Consider the following 19,495-nt stretch of genomic DNA (forward strand, 5'->3'; position numbering starts at 1 on the left):
CCGGAGCAGACACTAAGGAAGCTAAGTGTGTTAAGACAAGAGTTTATGACCAACACTGGAGCAGCCATCATCCTAGCAGCAGGACATAGCGTCAGCTGCATCTCAAGGAGAGATTACATAACTAGCACTTTAGCCCAAGATGGGACAGTTGGCTTGCATGGACTCAGCACGCACAACTGTGGGAACCATCAACCATGGCCGGACATCAGGAGGCACCAGCAGGAGCAGGGCACCAGCATAACTGTCGCTTCTGGGCTCCTTACTGGGGGCAGAAGAAAGAAAATGAGTTGTGTAGTTCCTGGTACTTGCTCAGTGTCCAATAAATGTTAGCTCCTGTCCTTCTTCTTGCAGGCACTTAGAAAAGAAAAAGGGGAACTTTCTAGAAATGTTAACCACTGTGCATTATTGAGTCAGCTCCCATAGTGAATATACACCATATTCAGGTGAATCCTGTTGACTTAGTGGTCCTACTGGTTTCCAGCTGGCCCAAGCGGACGCTGGGCTCACTGCACCTAATGAATGTTAATTAATGGTGATGAAGCCCTTTGGGGAGAGGATTAATGACACAGTCCTCCTGTGCTTTCAAGTGGTTTTATAAGAAGCACGTACACACAGAGTGAACACTTTGGAAAGAATGAATACAAATGAGAACCATCACTGCTTTGCAAGAGGAAAGTTTATTAGATTTACAAAGGGATTCGGGGAACTGCAAGGAAGGTCAAAGCAACAGAGAGAACCACAACACACGTCGTATGACACCTTCACAGCCCAGACCTGGCAGACCATCAGGTCACAGCATAACTACAAGAGAGCAGCCTTGAATGATGAGGGTCAGGTGGGCTGGGCTCAGTGCCGGGCCACACCTGGGCGCTTGCTCTCCTTCCAGATCGTGATTTATAGGGATGCCTGGGGCTGGCTCCTGTGGCTGATGCTCGTCAGAGAAGCAGGGCTGGCCCATCGATGGCCCCTCTGTCTTCATGCAATCCTCTTGCTGGCCCCTGGATATCTAGCACCCAAAGGTGTTGCAGGGCCCACAGCGGGAGCGTGGGCCACACGGGGCGCAGGGATTGGTGACGCAGGGCCCGATGGGCTTGTCACACGCATTGGTCGTGGCGCAGGGGTTGCAGGGAAGCCTGGGAGACAGAATTAATAGCTCATCAGCATGAGAGGGATCATTTTTAAAAAGGAGGGAGGTCAACCCAAGGAGACAGAAAAAGCAGAAGCCATTCTCCGACATCTTAGGAAGCCAAGCCTTGTTCAGACTGTTCTTCTACAAAGCTCTGAGACAGTGTCAGAGAAGAGCAAAGAAGACTGAGGGTGGGATTCCAGCCCTCATTCTATAACCCTGGAGCTATGGGGAAGTCCCTTCACCCTTCTGAGCCTCAGTCTCCCTGCCTGTAAGATGGGATTGGTAATACCTACCACACAGAATGTGTTCATGAAAACACTGTGTCATGCTCATATGTGAGTTGGCTATACTGTTCCCACTCCGCCTGCCTCGGATGACTCCAACAAGGATCAATGAAATAGTGGATTTGAAAGCGTGGTTTAAATCTGAAAGCGCTGCTCAAATACATGTGATGGTTGTTGACTTTTGTTTTCCCTTTTGCTGTGACAGGCCAACCGTGAAGGTAGAAGGCTTTATTTACCCATCAGCCTCCAAAAGCTCACAAGCTGGAGAAAACAGTCTAGTCTCCTGAGTATCTTTTGGAAAAGAAAATACCTTTCGGCCAGGCAATGACAACAAAAAATTCCCTCTACGGTACACTATTGTAACAGAAACCTCTGATCTCTACAGACATGCTGGCCTCTGAAACTTAACCCGAAAAGTCTCTGTTTTGTCCTTGAGTAGAACCATACATGTGCCTTTCAGGGATGATGTCTGCTGGCCACTCACTTGCAATCCTCGCTCTCCAGCAGGCCCCGGTACGTGTTGATCTCGCCCTCCAGCCGGGCCTTGACGTCCAGCAGCACCTGGTACTCCTGGTTCTGCCGCTCCAGGTCACAGCGGATCTCGGCCAGCTGGGACTCCACGTTGGTGATCATGCACTGCACCTGGCCCAGCTGGGCGCTGTAGCGCGCCTCGGTCTCCGTCAGCGTGTTCTCCAGGGAGTCCCTCTGTGTGGGGAACATACGGAATGTCACAGAGCCGCTTCTCAGGGGGCGACTCCGTGGGATTCCAGAGAAGTCACGGGCTTCACCAGGTGAGGAGAGGGTGGGCAGCACCCCGAGCGACACCCACCAGCTTGTGCTGGGCCTGCAGCTCGATCTCCAGGGCGTTGACCGTGCGTCTCAGCTCGATGATCTCCGCCTGGCAGGACTGCAGCTGCTCCGAGCTGGACACCACCTGCTGGTTCAGCTCCTCGGTCTGAAACAGCACAGGGGACGAGACAGGGTGAGACCCTGCCTCAAGGGCCGCGAGGGGCCGAGGGGCCCGGGCGGCCGCGTGCCGAGATGCCCACCTGGGTGGTGAACCATTCCTCCACGTCCCTGCGGTTGGTCTCCACCAGGGCCTCATATTGGCTCCTGGTCTCGTTGAGCACGCGGTTCAGGTCCACGGTGGGGGCCGCGTCCACCTCCACGTTGAGGCGGTCTCCGATCTGGCAGCGCAGGGTGTTGACTTCCTGAAGGAGAAGGGAGAGGAATGAACTCAGGAAAAAATGTCTGTCAATAAACTCTCTTTGAGCAAGTTCAATATGATGGGAAGAAGATTGCAATGAATTTAGGAAATATGAGTTAAGGCCCAGTTGACGTAGAACCAGCTGAGTTACTTCTGTGTGATACAGGCCTCTTACCTGAGTGTCTTCTCATCTGCATGATGAGGCTGCTTGAAAAAGTGATTGCTAATGCTTCTTCCCAATCCAGGATTCTATCATTTCTTTCCGATTTTCCCTTTGCTCAGTGATAAGCCTGGTATGGTAACTGGTTTATAATTATTGCTACTTCAATACAGAGAAACCAGGCATAACTCCTCCCATTTATTTCCTGGTCTTCTGCCATTATATATTGTATACAGAGTTTCCTCTTCTACGTTAGCCAACTTGACAATACATTATATTTTTAAAAATCTAATGTTTGATACATGCATCTGACATCCTCTATTACATTCAACCATGAGGTCTGAATCAACCATTATTTCTGTTCCTTCATCTCTCTCATTTTTCCCATCCATCCACCCACCCCCCCACCCATCCATCCATCCACCCCCCCATCCATCCAACCCCCCCATCCATCCACCCACCCATCCATCTATTCATCCACCCACTCATCCATCCATCCACCCACCCACCCATCCATCCACTCCCCCCCATCCATCCACCCATCCATCCATTCATCCACCCACCCACCCATCCATCCACCCCCCCATCCATCCACCCATCCATCCATCCATCCACCCACTGGGTTCTAGTATCTAGGTGACATATAACATGAGGGAGTTTGCTGTCTTCTTCCAGTCTTAGTCCTTCATTTGTCACCTTCAAAAGCTAATAGAACTTGTCAAACAGTAGAAAGTACTTTAAATATATTTGTGTGGACTTTTGGCTGTATATCTGGCCCCAAGGGAAAATAAGTCAGCTGACCACATTCTTTTAGTAAAAGAGGTAAGCTTATGAGCCAGTCCCTGAAAATTCCCCCAAGAGGGTTTTGAGCAAGCAGCAAACTGTTGTGTTAGTTCTGAGGCGCTTAGTAAAGACCGACCTTATCCTGCTCGGGGGAGGTATGGAGTGCTCCATTTGGGATGATGGGGGCTGGGACTCCCTCACCTGCTCATGGTTCTGCTTGAGGCTCAGCAGCTCCTCCTTCAGGGACTCCACCTGGGCCTCCAGATCGGACTTGCACAGAGTCAGCTCATCCAGGATCCTGCGCAGGCCGTTGATGTCTGACTCCACCAGCTGCCTCAAGCCCATCTCCGTCTCATACCTGCACACATGCCAAAAGGTCAAAGGGAGTAAAAAAAAAAAAAAAAAAAAGACTTTTTTCCAGGGCTTTACTTGGCTGGCCCAGTCGAATTAATTACATTTTGCAGGTTTTTGAATTTCTAAAAAGTTTTTTGGAAGGGAAAAAAGTGCTTCCATGCTGAATGAAAAAAGACTTATTTCTTCCCTGAGACCCACAGGGAAGGTATTGGTTGGGGGCCTATGTACAGTCTTAATCTGATATTGACTGCATTTGTTCTAAGAACCCCATGTACAGGCTGCTATGGATTAGGCCTTGTCTTCTTGCCTCTTTCAGTGAGTTGGTGAACTTCATAAGCCTGTTATATAGATTGTCTTACCATCCTTTCCAACCACCTTGAAAGCAAACTGATGTAATGAAAGCATTGAATTAGAAATCAGAACCATGGATAGATTCCTCAATGTCTCTGAGCCTTGACTCCTTCATCTATACAATGGAAACCAAACCAACACTTCACAGGTTGGTCCAAAGATGTAGAAATGGCATAATAATTACAATTACATTGTAAGCTATAAAGTCCCTTAAACATGCAAAGGATTCTTAAGATTGTAAAGATCACACCTAGAAAAAAGTCATTCGCTAAAATGGATTTTGCTTCCTATTTTTGTGATTTAGTAACTTTTTTCTGAGGGGCTGATAGTGGTGAACCTACAATAAGAAACAGGTGTGAAATTCACTTTTAACCTGGGCCCACATATTAAGTTGAAAAAGAGAATGGGTGGGTGGTTTCTTGCACTCCTTAAAAGGAGGCTTAAAATGCAACATTCTTGCATTCAGTGAGGAAACTGACATTTAACCTGGCTATGCAAGAATCCTCCCAGTGTCACCCCAGACATCTGCTTGCTCGCACCCAGGACAGAGTTCATCAGGTCATAAGTCAGCCTGTGTGTTACTAGAGTGCTCTGATCCCCAGAAAAACCTTACTTGGTTCTGAAGTCATCCGCAGCCAGTTTGGCATTATCGATCTGCACCACCAGCCTGGCGTTCTCAGACTTGCTGCACAGGATCTGGGGACAGGATTCATTATGAAATGAGTTATACTGAGAAGGAATGCCTGTGCCTTAAAGTGAAAAGCTTTTTTTTTTTTTTCCAAGCACACATTCTTTCCAAATAGCTTTCAGTCTTTTCAGATTTTCAGTTTGGGAATAAAAGGAAGATGAAACAATTAATAGCACTGTTCATTTCAAAACTAAAACAGTCAAGGAGAAATGTGCCCTTAGTCATTAATTCTTCCTCTCCTTGGTCTGCCTCTGGCTTCTTGCAGGAATTGAGCAAACTGGGTAATGAGCCTCACTTAGGGTGACCTGTGTCCCAGTTTGCTTAGAAATAGGGGGTTCTTGGGGCGCCTGGGTGGCTCAGTGGGTTAGGTGTCCGACTTCGGGTCAGGTCATGATCTCGCGGTTCGTGAGTTTGAGCCCCACGTCAGGCTCTGTGCTGATGCCTTGGAGCCTGCTTAGGATTCTGTGTCTCCCTTTCTCTCTGCCCCTCCCCTGCTCATGCTCTGTCTCTCTCTGTCTCTAAAAAATAAATAAATGTTAAAAAAAAAAAAAAAGAAAGAAAGAAAGAAAGAAATAGGGGGCTCTTGGAAGGCTAAGCCCAGAAGAATCCCAGCCAAACCAGGACAGGGTGGTTTTCCTACCCTTACACCCCTTTACTCCAGCCCTGCTGACCTCTTTCCACTCCCCCTCATATTACCCTTTTCCATGCTTTTGTACAAAGCTTCTCTCTCTATCTGGAATGCCCTGGGATGTCCTTGCCCACCCAGCAAGACCCCTTGAATGACCCACATTCCGCCTCCACCCCGTCCCCAGCTCCCACAGGGGGTCACATCCCCCGTGCATGCCCACAGTACTTTGCACGTAGCCAGTTACACTTCTCACCATGTGTTTCCATGTCTGTCTCCCCTATTAGACTGCGAGCTCCTGAAGGAAAGAGACTAGACTATCTTACTCTGAACTTTATCCCCCACTCAAGCACTGTGCCTTGTGTTCAGTAAATATGGGCAAATGAATACATGATCTTCAAATTGCATGGCCCCTTTTTTGGCATTCACTTTGCCAGCACTACTGAGCAGTGACCAGTCAATCTCCTTAGAGAATCAAAGGCTTGTGCCACTGGATATAAACTATTCATCCATCAAAGCCTCCTCAGATATTCCTCTTGTGGGAAGCCCTCCCTGACCTACAGCATGTATTGTCTCTCTCTCTCTCTATGCTGACTCTATACTTATCCCCACTTCTGCTCCTGCATTTCTGACCCTGAATTCTCACATGCATGCTTGCTCTAGTGGATGGTACAGGGCCTGTGTATATTAGTGAGGCTTATGGGGTCAACAGCTCTTTTGCTTTGCTATGGATGTAGTCTCTTGCTACAGCTTTGAAAGGCTTTAAATATTTGAGGATCTACTCAGGAAATTCCTAGCTGAACTAATTCAGGTGCATGCTTTTTTAAGCCTACAGGCTTATAGGCCTAAAAACAAGACCAGGATATCATAACAGAACTAAAAAATCAGATGCTCTGGTTTTAGGTAAGAAACATCTTACCTGTCTGATGCCTTATCCTGCCCCAGTCTGCATCCTTCCTATAGAGCTTCCCAAACAGATTTCCTAAGATGTCCTACCTAAGCCAATGAAGTCAATGTCTTTATTGGTGTAGCTTTGAACAGCCTTAGATCCATTAAGAAGTTGGTGCGTTAAGTTTAAATAAATAGTTAACCTGGGGCGCCTGGGTGGCTCAGCTGGTTGAGCTTCCGACTTGGGCTTAGGTCAGGATCTCACAGCTTGTGAGTTCGAGCCCCGCGTCAGGCTCTGTGCTGACAGCTCAGAGCCTGGAGCCTGCTTCGGATTCTGTGTCTCCCTCTCTCTCTGCCCCTCCCCACTCACACTCTGTATCTCTGTCTCTCTCACACAAATAAAAACACATTCAAAAAAATTAAACAGTTAACTAAGTCGGCAGTGTGGTGTCCACCCCCTCACCTTCTGCTGGAGCTCCTCGATGGTCCGGAAGTAGGACTGGTAGCTGGGGCACACGAAGGGCACCTGCTGCTGGCACCACTCCCGGATCCTGGTCTCCAGCTCCGCATTCTCCCGCTCCAGCTGGCGCACCTTCTCCAGGTAGCTGGCCAGGCGGTCGTTCAGGAACTGCATGGTCTCCTTCTCGCTGCCATTGAAGGAGCCCTCGCAGAACCAGCCGCAGTTGCCCACGTTGGCGGGGATGTTGCAGGCCCCGGGCAGGGTACACGTGTGGCAGCTGGGGGGCACGCAGGGCCGGGAGCAGCAGGTGGAGCGGCAGCTCAGGTTGGGAAGGCAGAAGTTGTAAGGCATGGTGCTGGAGGGCTTTTCAGCAGAGCTCTGAAGGTCAGTTCCAAAGGCTGATTCCTCTCTCTGGTGTAAGCCCTGGTCCTGTCCAGAGCTTTATATTCTGTCAGCAGTGGGTGTGGTGACCACATGCAGCATTACCCACCTTTTACCTTATTTACCCATTTTTCCACTTGTTATTTAGCTACCTCACACGAGTCCTTCACCTCATAAAACATTTTACTCTGGCTTCCTGCTAAGTCAGGACTCCTCGCCAATTATGCTGGTTGGTTAAGTAAGACCTTCAAAGTGACCAACCCATGACCTTGTCAACAGCAGCGCTTATTCATAGGGTTTTGAGTTAGAGTGACAGCTGTCCCCTGTCCCCCAGAGATGGAGGCACTTCTGTGCCTCTTTCTCCTAAAGGAGGAAACATTTGTGCCTCATCCAGCTCCCATTCAGTGAGGGCTCTGTGAGGAAAGCCACTTAAGGAAGCCTGCCTGGAAACTGGACTGTTCAGTAGGGAATCCTGGAAGCTGAGATCAGAGCAGACCTGTGAGGCCATCCTGTTCAACAGCCCTTTGCCCTTGCATGCGGACCAGTTGGAGGCAACTCTCTGCTCTCCTTAGAGGGGCTGCAGGAAGCCCCTCCGTCCACCACCAGACTCCATTTCTACTGTTACTCAGTGGTCAGCAACGTTAAGGAAACAAACAACTTGGGAGTACCCACCCTGCATGAAGAATGTATTGTGTGCTTACACACAACAGGAGTGTTATCAGAATGGCACCGGATTCCTGAGGACCACTGTTCGATGCACCTCATATGCATTATTTCCTTCCGGCCTCACAAAACCCTGCAGGGTTTGTAGAGGAGGACCCCAAGCCTCTGAGAGGTTGCCTATGGTCCCAGGGCTCCCACACTGTGAGCCAGCATTCAACCCCAAACCTCTCTGACTCCAACAGCCACACTCTCTCCATCACACCAACTGTCTCTTCCAGTCTCCTCACTACTGACTTGCAATAATGCGCAAGTGGATTGAGTTCAGTGAAGCTCAATCACTACCAGGCACTATCCCCTCCTACATTAGAGTGGGCCAAGAAACAAAAGCCTGTTCTCCATCAAAGAACCAAAGGTCCTTTCCATTCTAATGGAAGGAAGTCTGCTAAATGAGAAAGTGTAATACCTGCTAAAAGCTTGAAAAAAAAAAAAAAGAAACCTTTGGTTGATTTGACAGAGAAACATCTGAGCCCAGTTCTCCAAAGGATGTGATCCTGAAAAACCACCACGCCATGACATGCTTAGTAGCATCTTTGACCATCAATATATTTCTGCCCCGGTGCTATTCCAGATGGAGATATGAACTATGAGGATTTTACGTTTCATCTATCAGCACTCAAAATAGGACAGAGACACCTTAAAGCAATTCCTTCTGGAAGCTATGTGCTCATTCCTCCTGTATAGCCACCGCTCACATCACCTCTTCTACAAAGCTGACCTCACACTCTGGGACACTTTCTTTTGGTTAGCCTCATTGAAGACAAATCTTCATCTTCTGAGAGTGTGTCTCTTTTTGAAACTCGCCGGATATCATTTGGAACCAAGCCTAGTAAGTGGATAAGCAACGGAATTTGGTAGCATCTTTAATGGGTCAGAAACACATTGGGACTGTAAAATAATAATGTACTTTTTCTTGGGTAATTCTGAAAGTCATTGCCAACATGAAGCTTCAGATCTGCTCCCATAAAGGGCAGCGAATTTGCAGTAAGTGTGCAGTCTCCCAGAAGGTAATGCTTTGAAGACACGGACATCCTTACCCACGTTCACAATCCACAACTCTCTGCCTCTCCTGCCTGAATCTCTACATTTAGAGAGAGATCGGATGGGCGTGGTAGTTTAAAATCAGTACCAATAACATAAAGCAAATAGCTTTCATCAGATTCATCAGCTTTTCTATTTCGCTCCTTCATTTATTTCCCAACCTTCCAAAGAGGAAAACCGAGACAATGGCACTTTTTTAAAGAATAGGAGAGATGCTGTATTCTGGATTGATAAATATGTCCGCAGGGATTCCTAAACCATGATGGCAGCTTCTGCCTCAGAACAAAATGACCCAGAGATAAGTACCCTGTATCTTCAAAAGTGGAGGGCAGAGTTTAGAAAACATGACTACTCCCACCTGTTCAGCAAAAATAACCATGATTGCTGCATAGCTACATGGTAATTAGATTATAATAGCTGAGAGGACTTGGGTTTATTTAGAAAAGAGCCAAGTTTTATCTCCCAAGATTTCTGGAAGGCAGTTGTTTTTTATTTATTCCACTTACTGTGTGCTTGAATCCTTCCCTTTACATAAGCAATGTCATTGTCTCTAGTTAATGACTCTTCAATAAACATGATGAGCAGATCAAATCCTAACAAACAAAAAAGTTTTAGACCTGCCTGTGTAATTGTGGCAGACGCCACGGTAAGGCTTCTGGTCTCCAGATGTGAGAAAATTGCACTTGAGGTTAAAAGATACTATTTATTATGGAAGCCAAGACTATATCCGTGGGAGAGATCACATGCCAACCCACCGGTGGCACTCAACCACAGAGTGGATTCAGGGCAGATCTACTGAGACCATCCTCCCATGGCAGAACTTTAAAGGTATTAGGAAGCCTCCCTCCTCCTTCCCAAACCCATCTTCTCTGATGGCCAGGTACTGGCACTTGAAATTCTCACCACAAGAAATATAAATTGCATTATTTGGGAAATGCAAAATAACATACTGGGCCACTTACAGATTAATTCTATTTTAATGTAGACAAATGGCAAGAAGAGACCAGGAGTGCCATCGCTGGGCACACATAGACCAAGATACTGATGTTTGCCTAAGAGATGAAGAGTTATTCACTGGAAAATCCGAAAAGCAGAAACACTGTTCATTACCAACCCTAGCCCACCCTGCTGGGCCAGCCCCAGTTAGAGCTGCTTGTAAGAACAAGATATAGGGCTTCCATAGACTATTCCATAAAAGTGTCTATTGCCAGTTTATCGACCACTCAGTCTTACCACATTGAAGGGAGCAATTGTCATGGTGATCCAGGAATTAAACCAACAGGTTTGGCTTTGGGAAGATGTTCAAACAAGATTTGCAATGAGGAACAAGTAGAGGAGGATATGCAGAATGAGCTAGGTCAGTGGTAATATGGGCTGATCAAAATGTACCCCGAAATAGGATTCAGAGCCCATCACTCAAATCCTCTCCAGAACTGCTGTTCTGTCCCTTACACTCAGTCTTCGACTCTCAGTGGGAATGGAGTTTGGAGGTCTTTAAGGGACCAAGCCACATCATAAAAATGCAAAGCTCATCAGTATGTTTTTAACTCTATCCAGTCTAGAATAGAGAAGTCAAGAAGAATGTGAAAAAAAATCCAAGACAATATAACTTAATGGTCCTAATCTGCGAAAGCTGGATTCAGGAACCACTCAGAGAAGGAATGAACACCTGTTTATGTGACTGCTCTGCATATCAAAGGGAAGAGCAGGTGCTAAAACATTTTGAGAGTTCCACAGAGGGGGCACCTGGGTGGCTCATTCAGTTAAGCCTCTAACTTCGGCTCAGGTCATGATCATGGGTTTGAGCCCATGTTGTGTCAGGCTCAGCACTGACTGCTCAGAGCCTGTACAGATTTTGTGTCTCCCTCTCTCTCTCTCTCTCTCTCTCTCTCTCTCTCTCTCTCTGCTCCTCCCCCACTTGTTCTCTCCCCCCCCATCTTTTTCTCTCTCTCTCAAAAATAAATAAACACTTAAAAGAGTACACAGAAGATAAAGCAAAGTAAGCTTCATGTTTAGTATGAATACATTGTGTTGAACGTTTGTGTTAAGTTCACTATTAAGTTGGTAACTTGAAACAGATGTGAAAGTCACTGAACTATGACTTCTTTCCTCAGCAACCTATAGACCCTGCCCTCTCTATGGTCACCAGTGATCTCCCTATTACTATGTCCACTGACTTGTCTGAATTCTCCTCTTTCTCTCCCTTCAAGAGAGACAATATCTTCACCTAATTGAAGCCTAGTGTAAACCATAGAATACTGTAAGTGGAATAAATAAGGAACCATAACACTAATGAGGATTCATGAGAGGGATGCCATTGACCATTCCCTCATCAAAACCCCAATTTCTTTTGACTTCTTTTTTAAAATTTTTTTAATGTGTATTTATTTTTTGAAAGAGAGAGATGGAATGTGAGCAGGGGGTGGTGGGGGGCAGAGAGAGAGGGAGACACAGAATCTGAAGCAGGGTCCAGGCTCTGAGCTGTCAGTACAGAGCCCAATTAAGGGCTCAACTCATGAACTGTGAGACCATGACCTGAGTCGAAGTCAGACGCTTAACCAACTGAGTCATCCAGGCACCCCTTTTTTGACTTCTGTGTTGCTTCAGCTTCCCACTCCCAACTGCTTTTAACCAGATATCACCTCTCTCCTTGGGGACTGGGCCAAATCAAGAAGGAACCTCACGTCAGGGATTTTGGAGAGCCTGAGGCCACTCTGTCATTTCTACCAGTGGTTCCCAAGGTTGTCCATAGTGTAACATCATCCCCTTGACAGTCTTAACAACTCCTATGGTTCTAACTGATCATCTCTGTTTAGGTAACTCTCCGACGTCTCTCCCAAATCCAGTCATTCTCTTCCAGCTTTCTCCACTGGAGCCCCACTGGTGTTTCATTTTCTCAGGCTCAAAAAATGTCTCTCATGTTGACCCAAAGCAGGTATTCAATCAGTACTAGTTTCCTTCCTTCCCTTTCCATTGTTCCTCTACCCCCAATTTGCTTCCACAACCCAGGCTGTGCCTCTGAAATCCACCCCACCCTTGGCTCCCCAACCACCACCCCCATCTCAGTCCTGTTGTCTCTCACCAGCCTCCCAATGATTCTTCCTTCTTTTCCACCCAATCTCACCAACTTCTAGGACTCATCACAACCCGCCTTATACATAGCTCTCGATAGATCATATCCCAAACTTCCTTACAAATAAAGCTCACAGATAACCATGAAAAGCACTGCCAGATATGGTGCTCCATGACTACTTTGCAGTTTCATCATCAGCCACTATATTTATGCTTTGCTCCAGTTAGAAATTGGTCTGCCAAGCTCTAGACACATTTCCTGCTTCCTCTTCTCCTTACCAGGCAACGTTCATGTTTGGGAAAACTTTCCCTCTTGTCAGACCTGCATATACTCATCTGTCCAAACATACCCCATCAAACTTCGTTTCAGAATTATGCTAATATCATACAGTAATCGTTGACTGAAGTTGGAACAAGGGAAGTATATTGAGTTTTAATAACCTTCTCATGAATCCTCATTAGTGTTACTGTTCCTTTATTCCACGTACAGTATTCTGTGGTTTACACTGGGCTATAACTGGGTGATGATACTGTCTCTCTTGAAGGATAGGCAGACAGTATTTATATGAACAGAATATTTGGGTTTTCAAAGCTCTGATTGAGCACTACCTCCTCTCTCTTTTTACCACTCTCTCACACTTAAACTATAGAAATAATTCCTGAAATCATATAGTTTTTTTCTCACAGGTCAGAAATGTATCATTCTTTACTTACACCTTTCTTGGGCCACATGGATGTTTGTCTGCATAAGGGTTGTCTCTTTGTCTTGTCCATTCTAGATTGTGAACATGCTGTGGGCCAGGACCAGGGCTCATTTATTTGTGTATTCTCAGTGCTCCACATGGAACATACACAACAGATGGTTGGTTGCAGTTGTGTAGGTTAGATAGGGTCAAATCGAATGAAGACTTGACACAGTGACCAAGAGAATTGAGAGCTCTAATAATTCAGATATGAATCACGTGGGAGGTAGGGTTCATGTCTGTTGGGGGAGACAATGAGCACTGGTCTTTCTTGAAATTATAAGAAATGAAATGATACAGAAGTTACAGAAGAACATTGTAGATAGGAGAGAAGACCTAGAGGAAAGAGGGAACTTGAAAAGAGGGGGAGGTGGGGAGATGCGCTTACCTGCATTTAAAGGGTCTTTAGATTACGAAGTGTTGGGTGTAACAAGTGGGTAACAAGAGGAACCAGTTTGATGAAGATAAGTTTCAGTCCAATTAAATGTGATGTGGCAGCCTAGTATCAAGTGAAACTGTCCTATGGGCAACTAAAGACCTGGGACTTGAACTAAAATGAGAGCAAGATTCGGAGTTGTCAGCATAGAGGTGCTAGTTCTTCCTGAACAGGGATGGAGGAGAAAAAAACACAGCTGAGGATCTAGGCATTTCCTCCAATTGGGACAGAAAGGAGAAGGCAGGCTAATCAGGAGCTGGAAAATGGGTAGCAGGAGATATAACGAGAGAACCCAGAGTGTGCTGGTTTATGGAAATCATTGAAGGCACGTCTTCAGGGAAAGGCAGGTAATCTACAGTGGGGATGCAGGTACAGTTGACAGGTTGAAAGGAGAGGGTAGCTGCTCTTTGAGCAGTTTCTACAGAAGCTGGTTTTTAGGCAGTTTACGAGAAAGGGGAACAGAAAATCAACCCCTGAATGATGAGGATGACCGTGGGAAATAGCAGTCAGATCTGGGGAGAACTCAGTATTGCCAAGGACCCTGCAGCCAAGGAAAGAGGGGCATGAGTGTTGGAGGCCAGGTTTCCTTCATGGTCGCCCCTTGGCAGGAGCTTCCCAGGAGAACAGTCCCTCCCCCCTCCAGCAGTATTTAACAGTGGAGCATAATGGCTGGGGTTAGTCATTTAACCCATTTCATCCTAACAAAGGGACGTTTTTATGAAATAGCCACAACAGGTACTTTACAGTGCATAAATATGATGAGAAACACATTTATTATGCCAGAGAAATGAAGTTTATTGGGAAGTAAATGAAGTAGCTTCCTTGCATTCCAGAGAATACCAAAGAAGCAAGAAAAACAGGAAACACAATACATACAGGAAATGGCCTAAAAGTAATACCTGGAGCTCAGACACCATGGAGGTGGACATCTTCAGAAACAAAGACACTCGAACTTCAACAGAAAGGGATTTCCCAGACATTGGAAGTTAACCATGTGTGCCTTTGCTTGTTGAATCTGGAAGGCATTTTCATGTCTAGAGATATCATATTTGGCATGGCTAGGCTCCAAAGAAGGCAAGACCCGAGGACCTTTCCTTTGCTTGATCAGAGTGGCTTCATTGTTGTCTTCAAAGAGGGTGCAAGTTCTTAAATTAAGAGCAACGCGTTTGAGAGGCACCACAGGACCCGCAGGAATTGCCACAAGCGTTGGTGGTAGCACATGGGTTGCAGGGAAGCCTGGGAGGACACAGAGGTTTAGAGCGGATTGGGGATGGTTGTGGAGAGAGCCCTAAGGTGCCTAATGAGACAACCCATGAATTCTCAGTGGTTGGAGATAGTTGGAATCAAATTTGATTGCCATCGAATCCTTCTCCCCATCCCAGAATGCCATGTGCTGAGGTGGAAATTGTCCTTTTGAAAAATGTTACGCTCTTGAGCTCTCCTGAAAACAATACACGCTGCCTTACCCAACAGTTATTGTTGCAACAATCTGTCCACCACCACTTCTCTATCATTAGCTCCCTGATGCAGGGGATGTATGCCCTTCACCTCTGACCTTCCTTTTCTGCTTAACTGTCACATCATGGACTCTATACATGCACGTTGTTCTGTGAGTTGAAAACGTGGCCGCCATGTGTATGCTCACAATATCTTGTAGTCCCACCACATGTCCTCCAGAGTTCTTTGCCTCGCACTCACTTGCAGTCCTCGCTCTCCAGCAGGCCCCGGTACGTGTTGATCTCGCCCTCCAGCCGGGCCTTGACGTCCAGCAGCACCTGGTACTCCTGGTTCTGCCGCTCCAGGTCACAGCGGATCTCGGCCAGCTGGGACTCCACGTTGGTGATCATGCACTGCACCTGGCCCAGCTGGGCGCTGTAGCGCGCCTCGGTCTCCGTCAGCGTGTTCTCCAGGGAGTCCCTCTGTGAGGGGAACAGACGGAATGTCACAGAGCCGCTTCTCGGGGCACCGCCATGGGACTCCAGAGAAGTCACGGGCTTCACCAGGTGAGGAGAGGGTGGGCAGCACCCCGAGCGACACCCACCAGGTTGTGCTGGGCCTGCAGCTCGATCTCCAGGGCGTTGACCGTGCGTCTCAGCTCGATGATCTCCGCCTGGCAGGACTGCAGCTGCTCCGAGCTGGACACCACCTGCTGGTTCAGCTCCTCCGTCTGAAACAGCACAGGGGACGAGACAGGGTGAGACCCTGCCTCAAGGGCCGCGAGGGGCCGAGGGGCCCGGGCGGCCGCGTGCCGAGATGCCCACCTGGGTGGTGAACCATTCCTCCACGTCCCTGCGGTTGGTCTCCACCAGGGCCTCATATTGGCTCCTGGTCTCGTTGAGCACGCGGTTCAGGTCCACGGTGGGGGCCGCGTCCACCTCCACGTTGAGGCGGTCTCCGATCTGGCAGCGCAGGGTGTTGACTTCCTGACGGAAGAAGAGGAAGAAATGAACCACAGAAATGGATCTGCTGTATATCTTCCTACTGTAGGAAAGTGAGCACAACCCTGCCAAAAATGTATATTCTGATCATTCCCAAAGACTGACACAGATACGATGTAGGATTAGACCCAAATAGGGATCACATCAATATATTTCCCAAAAAAACTGAAAAAAGCTCACATTTCCAATAAGACTTAGGTCCAAACTCCCTGGCCTGTGCAAATCCTACCTCATTTCCCAACTCACCCCTATAGGTAATGCATGCCCAGCCATATCAATCCATGTGCCAAACTCTAATATACCTGCTCTTCCACTCTGTGTCTTTGCTCAGTCTCTTCCCCCAGATTGAAACATCCAAGTGTGAAAGCCTCGTTCTTCCCATGACATGTCTCTGAGAACATTCCCTGTCTCCTTCCAGGTAGACTGGACTATTCCCTGCATATGTTGCTCATACTTCTCATATGGAACTACTTTCCTCTGTCCATATTCTACCATCGTTTGTACATAGCCATCTGCCTAGACCACTGGGAGCCCGTTGAAGAGAGGGAACATGTCTTAGTTCTTTTTTTCCTTCCATCTCTACCACCAAATTTAAAAACTAACAGTGAGCAGCAGCGAGCAGGGCTCAATAAATGGATGCCTTTTCTCAGCATCTCCAACACCTGCCCAACCTCACCCAGTTGCTGGAGAATAAGCAACCCACCTCCCTACATGCTATGGGTATAGTATCATCATTCTCTGAAGACTCTTGAGTTCTTCAGAGAAGAGTCCCAGCTCAAGAAGCCTGATGGCACTTGCCTCCTGGTTGCTGATGCTAAAGGCTTGGATCTGAAACCTACTTTTTTTTTCCTTTTCCTCTCACCTCCTCGTGGTTCTTCTTGAGGCTCAGCAGCTCCTCCCTCAGGGACTCCACCTGGGCCTCCAGGTCAGACTTGCACAGAGTCAGCTCGTCCAGGATCCTGCGCAGGCCGTTGATGTCTGACTCCACCAGCTGCCTCAAGCCCATCTCCGTCTCATACCTGCACACACAGATCAGAAAGGATGAGGCAGGAAAGAAGCCGGTCCCCTGTTCTGTGTCTTGTGTGCATGGACTGGCCTCCATCTCTTTGAGCTGGTACAGTTTTCTTCCCCTTTTCTTCCATGTTTCCCTCAAGCTCTGCACAAATAGATTGGAGAGGGCCCTGACTCACCCTAACACCAGAAGGTCCCCACAAGAACTCATAAGATGGAGTCTCTCATTTTCCTCTCAGTTTTGTTGGTTAATATACCACCACTCCCCATAGAACAGTCTCTGTCAATCTCTGAATTTGGGGATTTAAGAAGGCCTTCCATAGATAGCAATATAGGCTGAAGTGCACACAGCATATGAGTCTGGATCTCTGTTTGAAACCAGTTTTAGATAAAGCCAGGCTTGAGAAGAGAAATCAAAAGGGAAAAATGGCTGCCTCTCCCCTTCCAGGAAATGTTAGTCCCACGGGGCCGTGAGAGAGCCATAAGGACCTTAGGGGTCACCTAGCCTAAAAGTCTCAACCTACTTGGTTCTGAAGTCATCAGAGGCCAACTTGGCGTTGTCGATCTGCACCACCAGCCTGGCATTCTCAGACTTGGCACACAGAATCTGAAAACAAGATTCTACTGTGAGGGCCACTTGAACTTGAGAATGTCTTATTGTTCAAAGACAGTCAGCTGCTGCTGTGCCCCCACATGGCACCCCCTCACCTTCTGCTGGAGCTCCTCGATGGTCCGGAAGTAGGACTGGTAGCTGGGGCACACGAAGGGCACCTGCTGCTGGCACCACTCCCGGATCCTGGTCTCCAGCTCCGCGTTCTCCCGCTCCAGCTGGCGCACCTTCTCCAGGTAGCTGGCCAGGCGGTCGTTCAGGAACTGCATGGTCTCCTTCTCGCTGCCATTGAAGGAGCCCTCGCAGAACCAGCCGCAGTTGCCCACGTTGGCGGGGATGTTGCAGGCCCCGGGCAGGGTACAGGTGTGGCAGCTGGGGGGCACGCAGGGCCGGGAGCAGCAGGTGGAGCGGCAGCTCAGGTTGGGAAGGCAGCAGTTGTAAGGCATGGTGCAGGGAGAGGTGATGGAGAGCAAGTAAGCTAATCTAGGTGGATGTGGTGAGGTTTGAGTTTCTCCTTCCTCCATGGTCCTTTTATACCCTTAATGGTGGGTGGGGGTTGGCATACAGCATAATTTCCTTTCCTAATGCTTCAGCTAATTTTTTCTCCAAAATATGCTAGTTAGATGCCTGCAAAGAGTCTCCTCAACCCATAAAATTATTCCATTTAGCTTGTGTCACACCAGGTTCCTCATGGGTGCTAGTGGTTGGTGAAATCAGAATTTCATCAGATGGCTTCAAAGGAGACAGAATCATCACAACCCCAAATGTCTCTCTCCATTACTCAGAGGGTAGGACAGCCAGGGACATGGGGTGGAGTTGTTTGGAACTCCTCACCCATGAGGTTATGCCACTAGATTCCCTGGAAAGAGAGTCTGGAGTGAACAGTCTTCCAAGGGGCTCTCTTTTCCCAGTCCTACCCATGGTTCAGTGTTTGGTTCAACTTGACTTCATAGCAGAAATTTGTCCTGTATTAGTTGCAAGAAACCTGGGCCCTACTTATGAGAGTATTAATTGGGGCTGTGGAAATTTATCAATACATGGAGATTGAAAACAATGGAGTGTTCATGGCTAGGAAGTAAAACTGGCTGGATGGATGGGAATAGCCCTGAAGCAGATATCAGCAAACTAGGGCCCACAGACCAAGTTCTGCCTCCTGCCTTTCTTTCTAAATATAGTTTTATTGGCACAGCCATGTTCATTTATTTAGGTATTGTCTATGGCTGATTTTGTTCTACAATGGCAGAATTGAATAGTTGTAACAGGGACCATATGGTTTGCAAAGCCTAAAATATTTAGTCTCTGGCCCTTTATAGAAAAAGTTTACCAAACTGTACTGAAGCAACAATCTTCCTAAAGATGAGAAGGAGAAGAAATATCTAGAAGGAAAATTATGCCTGGACTAGTCCATAGAGAGAGTTCAAGTGGCAATGTTGAAGCAAACTTCAGACTCAACAAGAATGGAAAAACCAGAATGAGGAGCTCAGAGCTATCTTTGTGTGCATGGTGACCTTATCTCAAAGTCTCTGGATATTTCTCTCTCCTCGTTCCTAGACTTAATCCTCTTTGTGAGAGCATCATACGTCCCTAGAGTTGTGACTCTGCCAACCTGAGATGCTCCCAAAACCAGTCACAACGCCCATGAGAACGCACCTTCACTCTGTCATCCCTAAGAAGTGGACACCATCCCTGATGAGTGGGTGCCTCTCTATCACCTGTGGGGTCAGATACCCTTGGACCCTTCCAAATTCCTGGGAGTCTCCCTATTGCCCAATAAGGAATCTTAACGAAGTAGCCCTCCTCATCTCACCTTCTGTTCCTTGTCACTCTGTCTGTCCTTTATTCCACACAGAAACAAAATCACGGTTCAGACAGAAGTCCCAAAAAGTTATTTGTGGAACACAATATGAGTCATTTATGAAGGATGTGTCCAGATTTCAAAGGCAGTATCAAGGTAACAGAAAAGCACACACTTGGAGCTAAACCACCTGAGTTCACATTCTTACTGATGATATGAGCTCCAAGAAGTGAGTTCCCCTTTTTCACTCTTGTTTTCTTCATCACTTAAATTTAAGTAGGAATAATGCTGCCCACCTCATAGTTCTGTTACAAAATTT

At 47.3% G+C, this 19,495-nt stretch overlaps 2 protein-coding genes across 2 annotated transcripts; both read right to left on the minus strand.

Moving 5' to 3' along the window:
* Positions 1-658: 658 nt before the first annotated feature.
* Positions 659-7,363, minus strand: LOC106972584 (keratin, type I cuticular Ha3-II). The gene is made up of 7 exons (XM_053211467.1): positions 6,933-7,363; positions 4,882-4,964; positions 3,765-3,921; positions 2,463-2,624; positions 2,243-2,368; positions 1,898-2,118; positions 659-1,133 (listed from the first exon to the last, which is right to left on the minus strand). The coding sequence occupies exons 1-7, from the start codon at positions 7,278-7,280 to the stop codon at positions 1,007-1,009; spliced, it is 1,224 nt and encodes a 407-aa protein (XP_053067442.1). The 5' UTR covers positions 7,281-7,363; the 3' UTR covers positions 659-1,006.
* A 6,729-nt stretch (positions 7,364-14,092) lies between these two features.
* On the minus strand, positions 14,093-17,882 carry KRT34 (keratin 34). Its single transcript, XM_053211468.1, has 7 exons — positions 17,480-17,882; positions 17,296-17,378; positions 16,623-16,779; positions 15,584-15,745; positions 15,364-15,489; positions 15,021-15,241; positions 14,093-14,558 (listed from the first exon to the last, which is right to left on the minus strand). The coding sequence occupies exons 1-7, from the start codon at positions 17,825-17,827 to the stop codon at positions 14,474-14,476; spliced, it is 1,182 nt and encodes a 393-aa protein (XP_053067443.1). The 5' UTR covers positions 17,828-17,882; the 3' UTR covers positions 14,093-14,473.
* Between the last annotated feature and the right edge of the window lie 1,613 nt (positions 17,883-19,495).

This window comes from Acinonyx jubatus, chromosome E1 (assembly GCF_027475565.1).
Source record: "Acinonyx jubatus isolate Ajub_Pintada_27869175 chromosome E1, VMU_Ajub_asm_v1.0, whole genome shotgun sequence".
Taxonomy (NCBI): Eukaryota; Metazoa; Chordata; class Mammalia; order Carnivora; family Felidae; genus Acinonyx; species Acinonyx jubatus.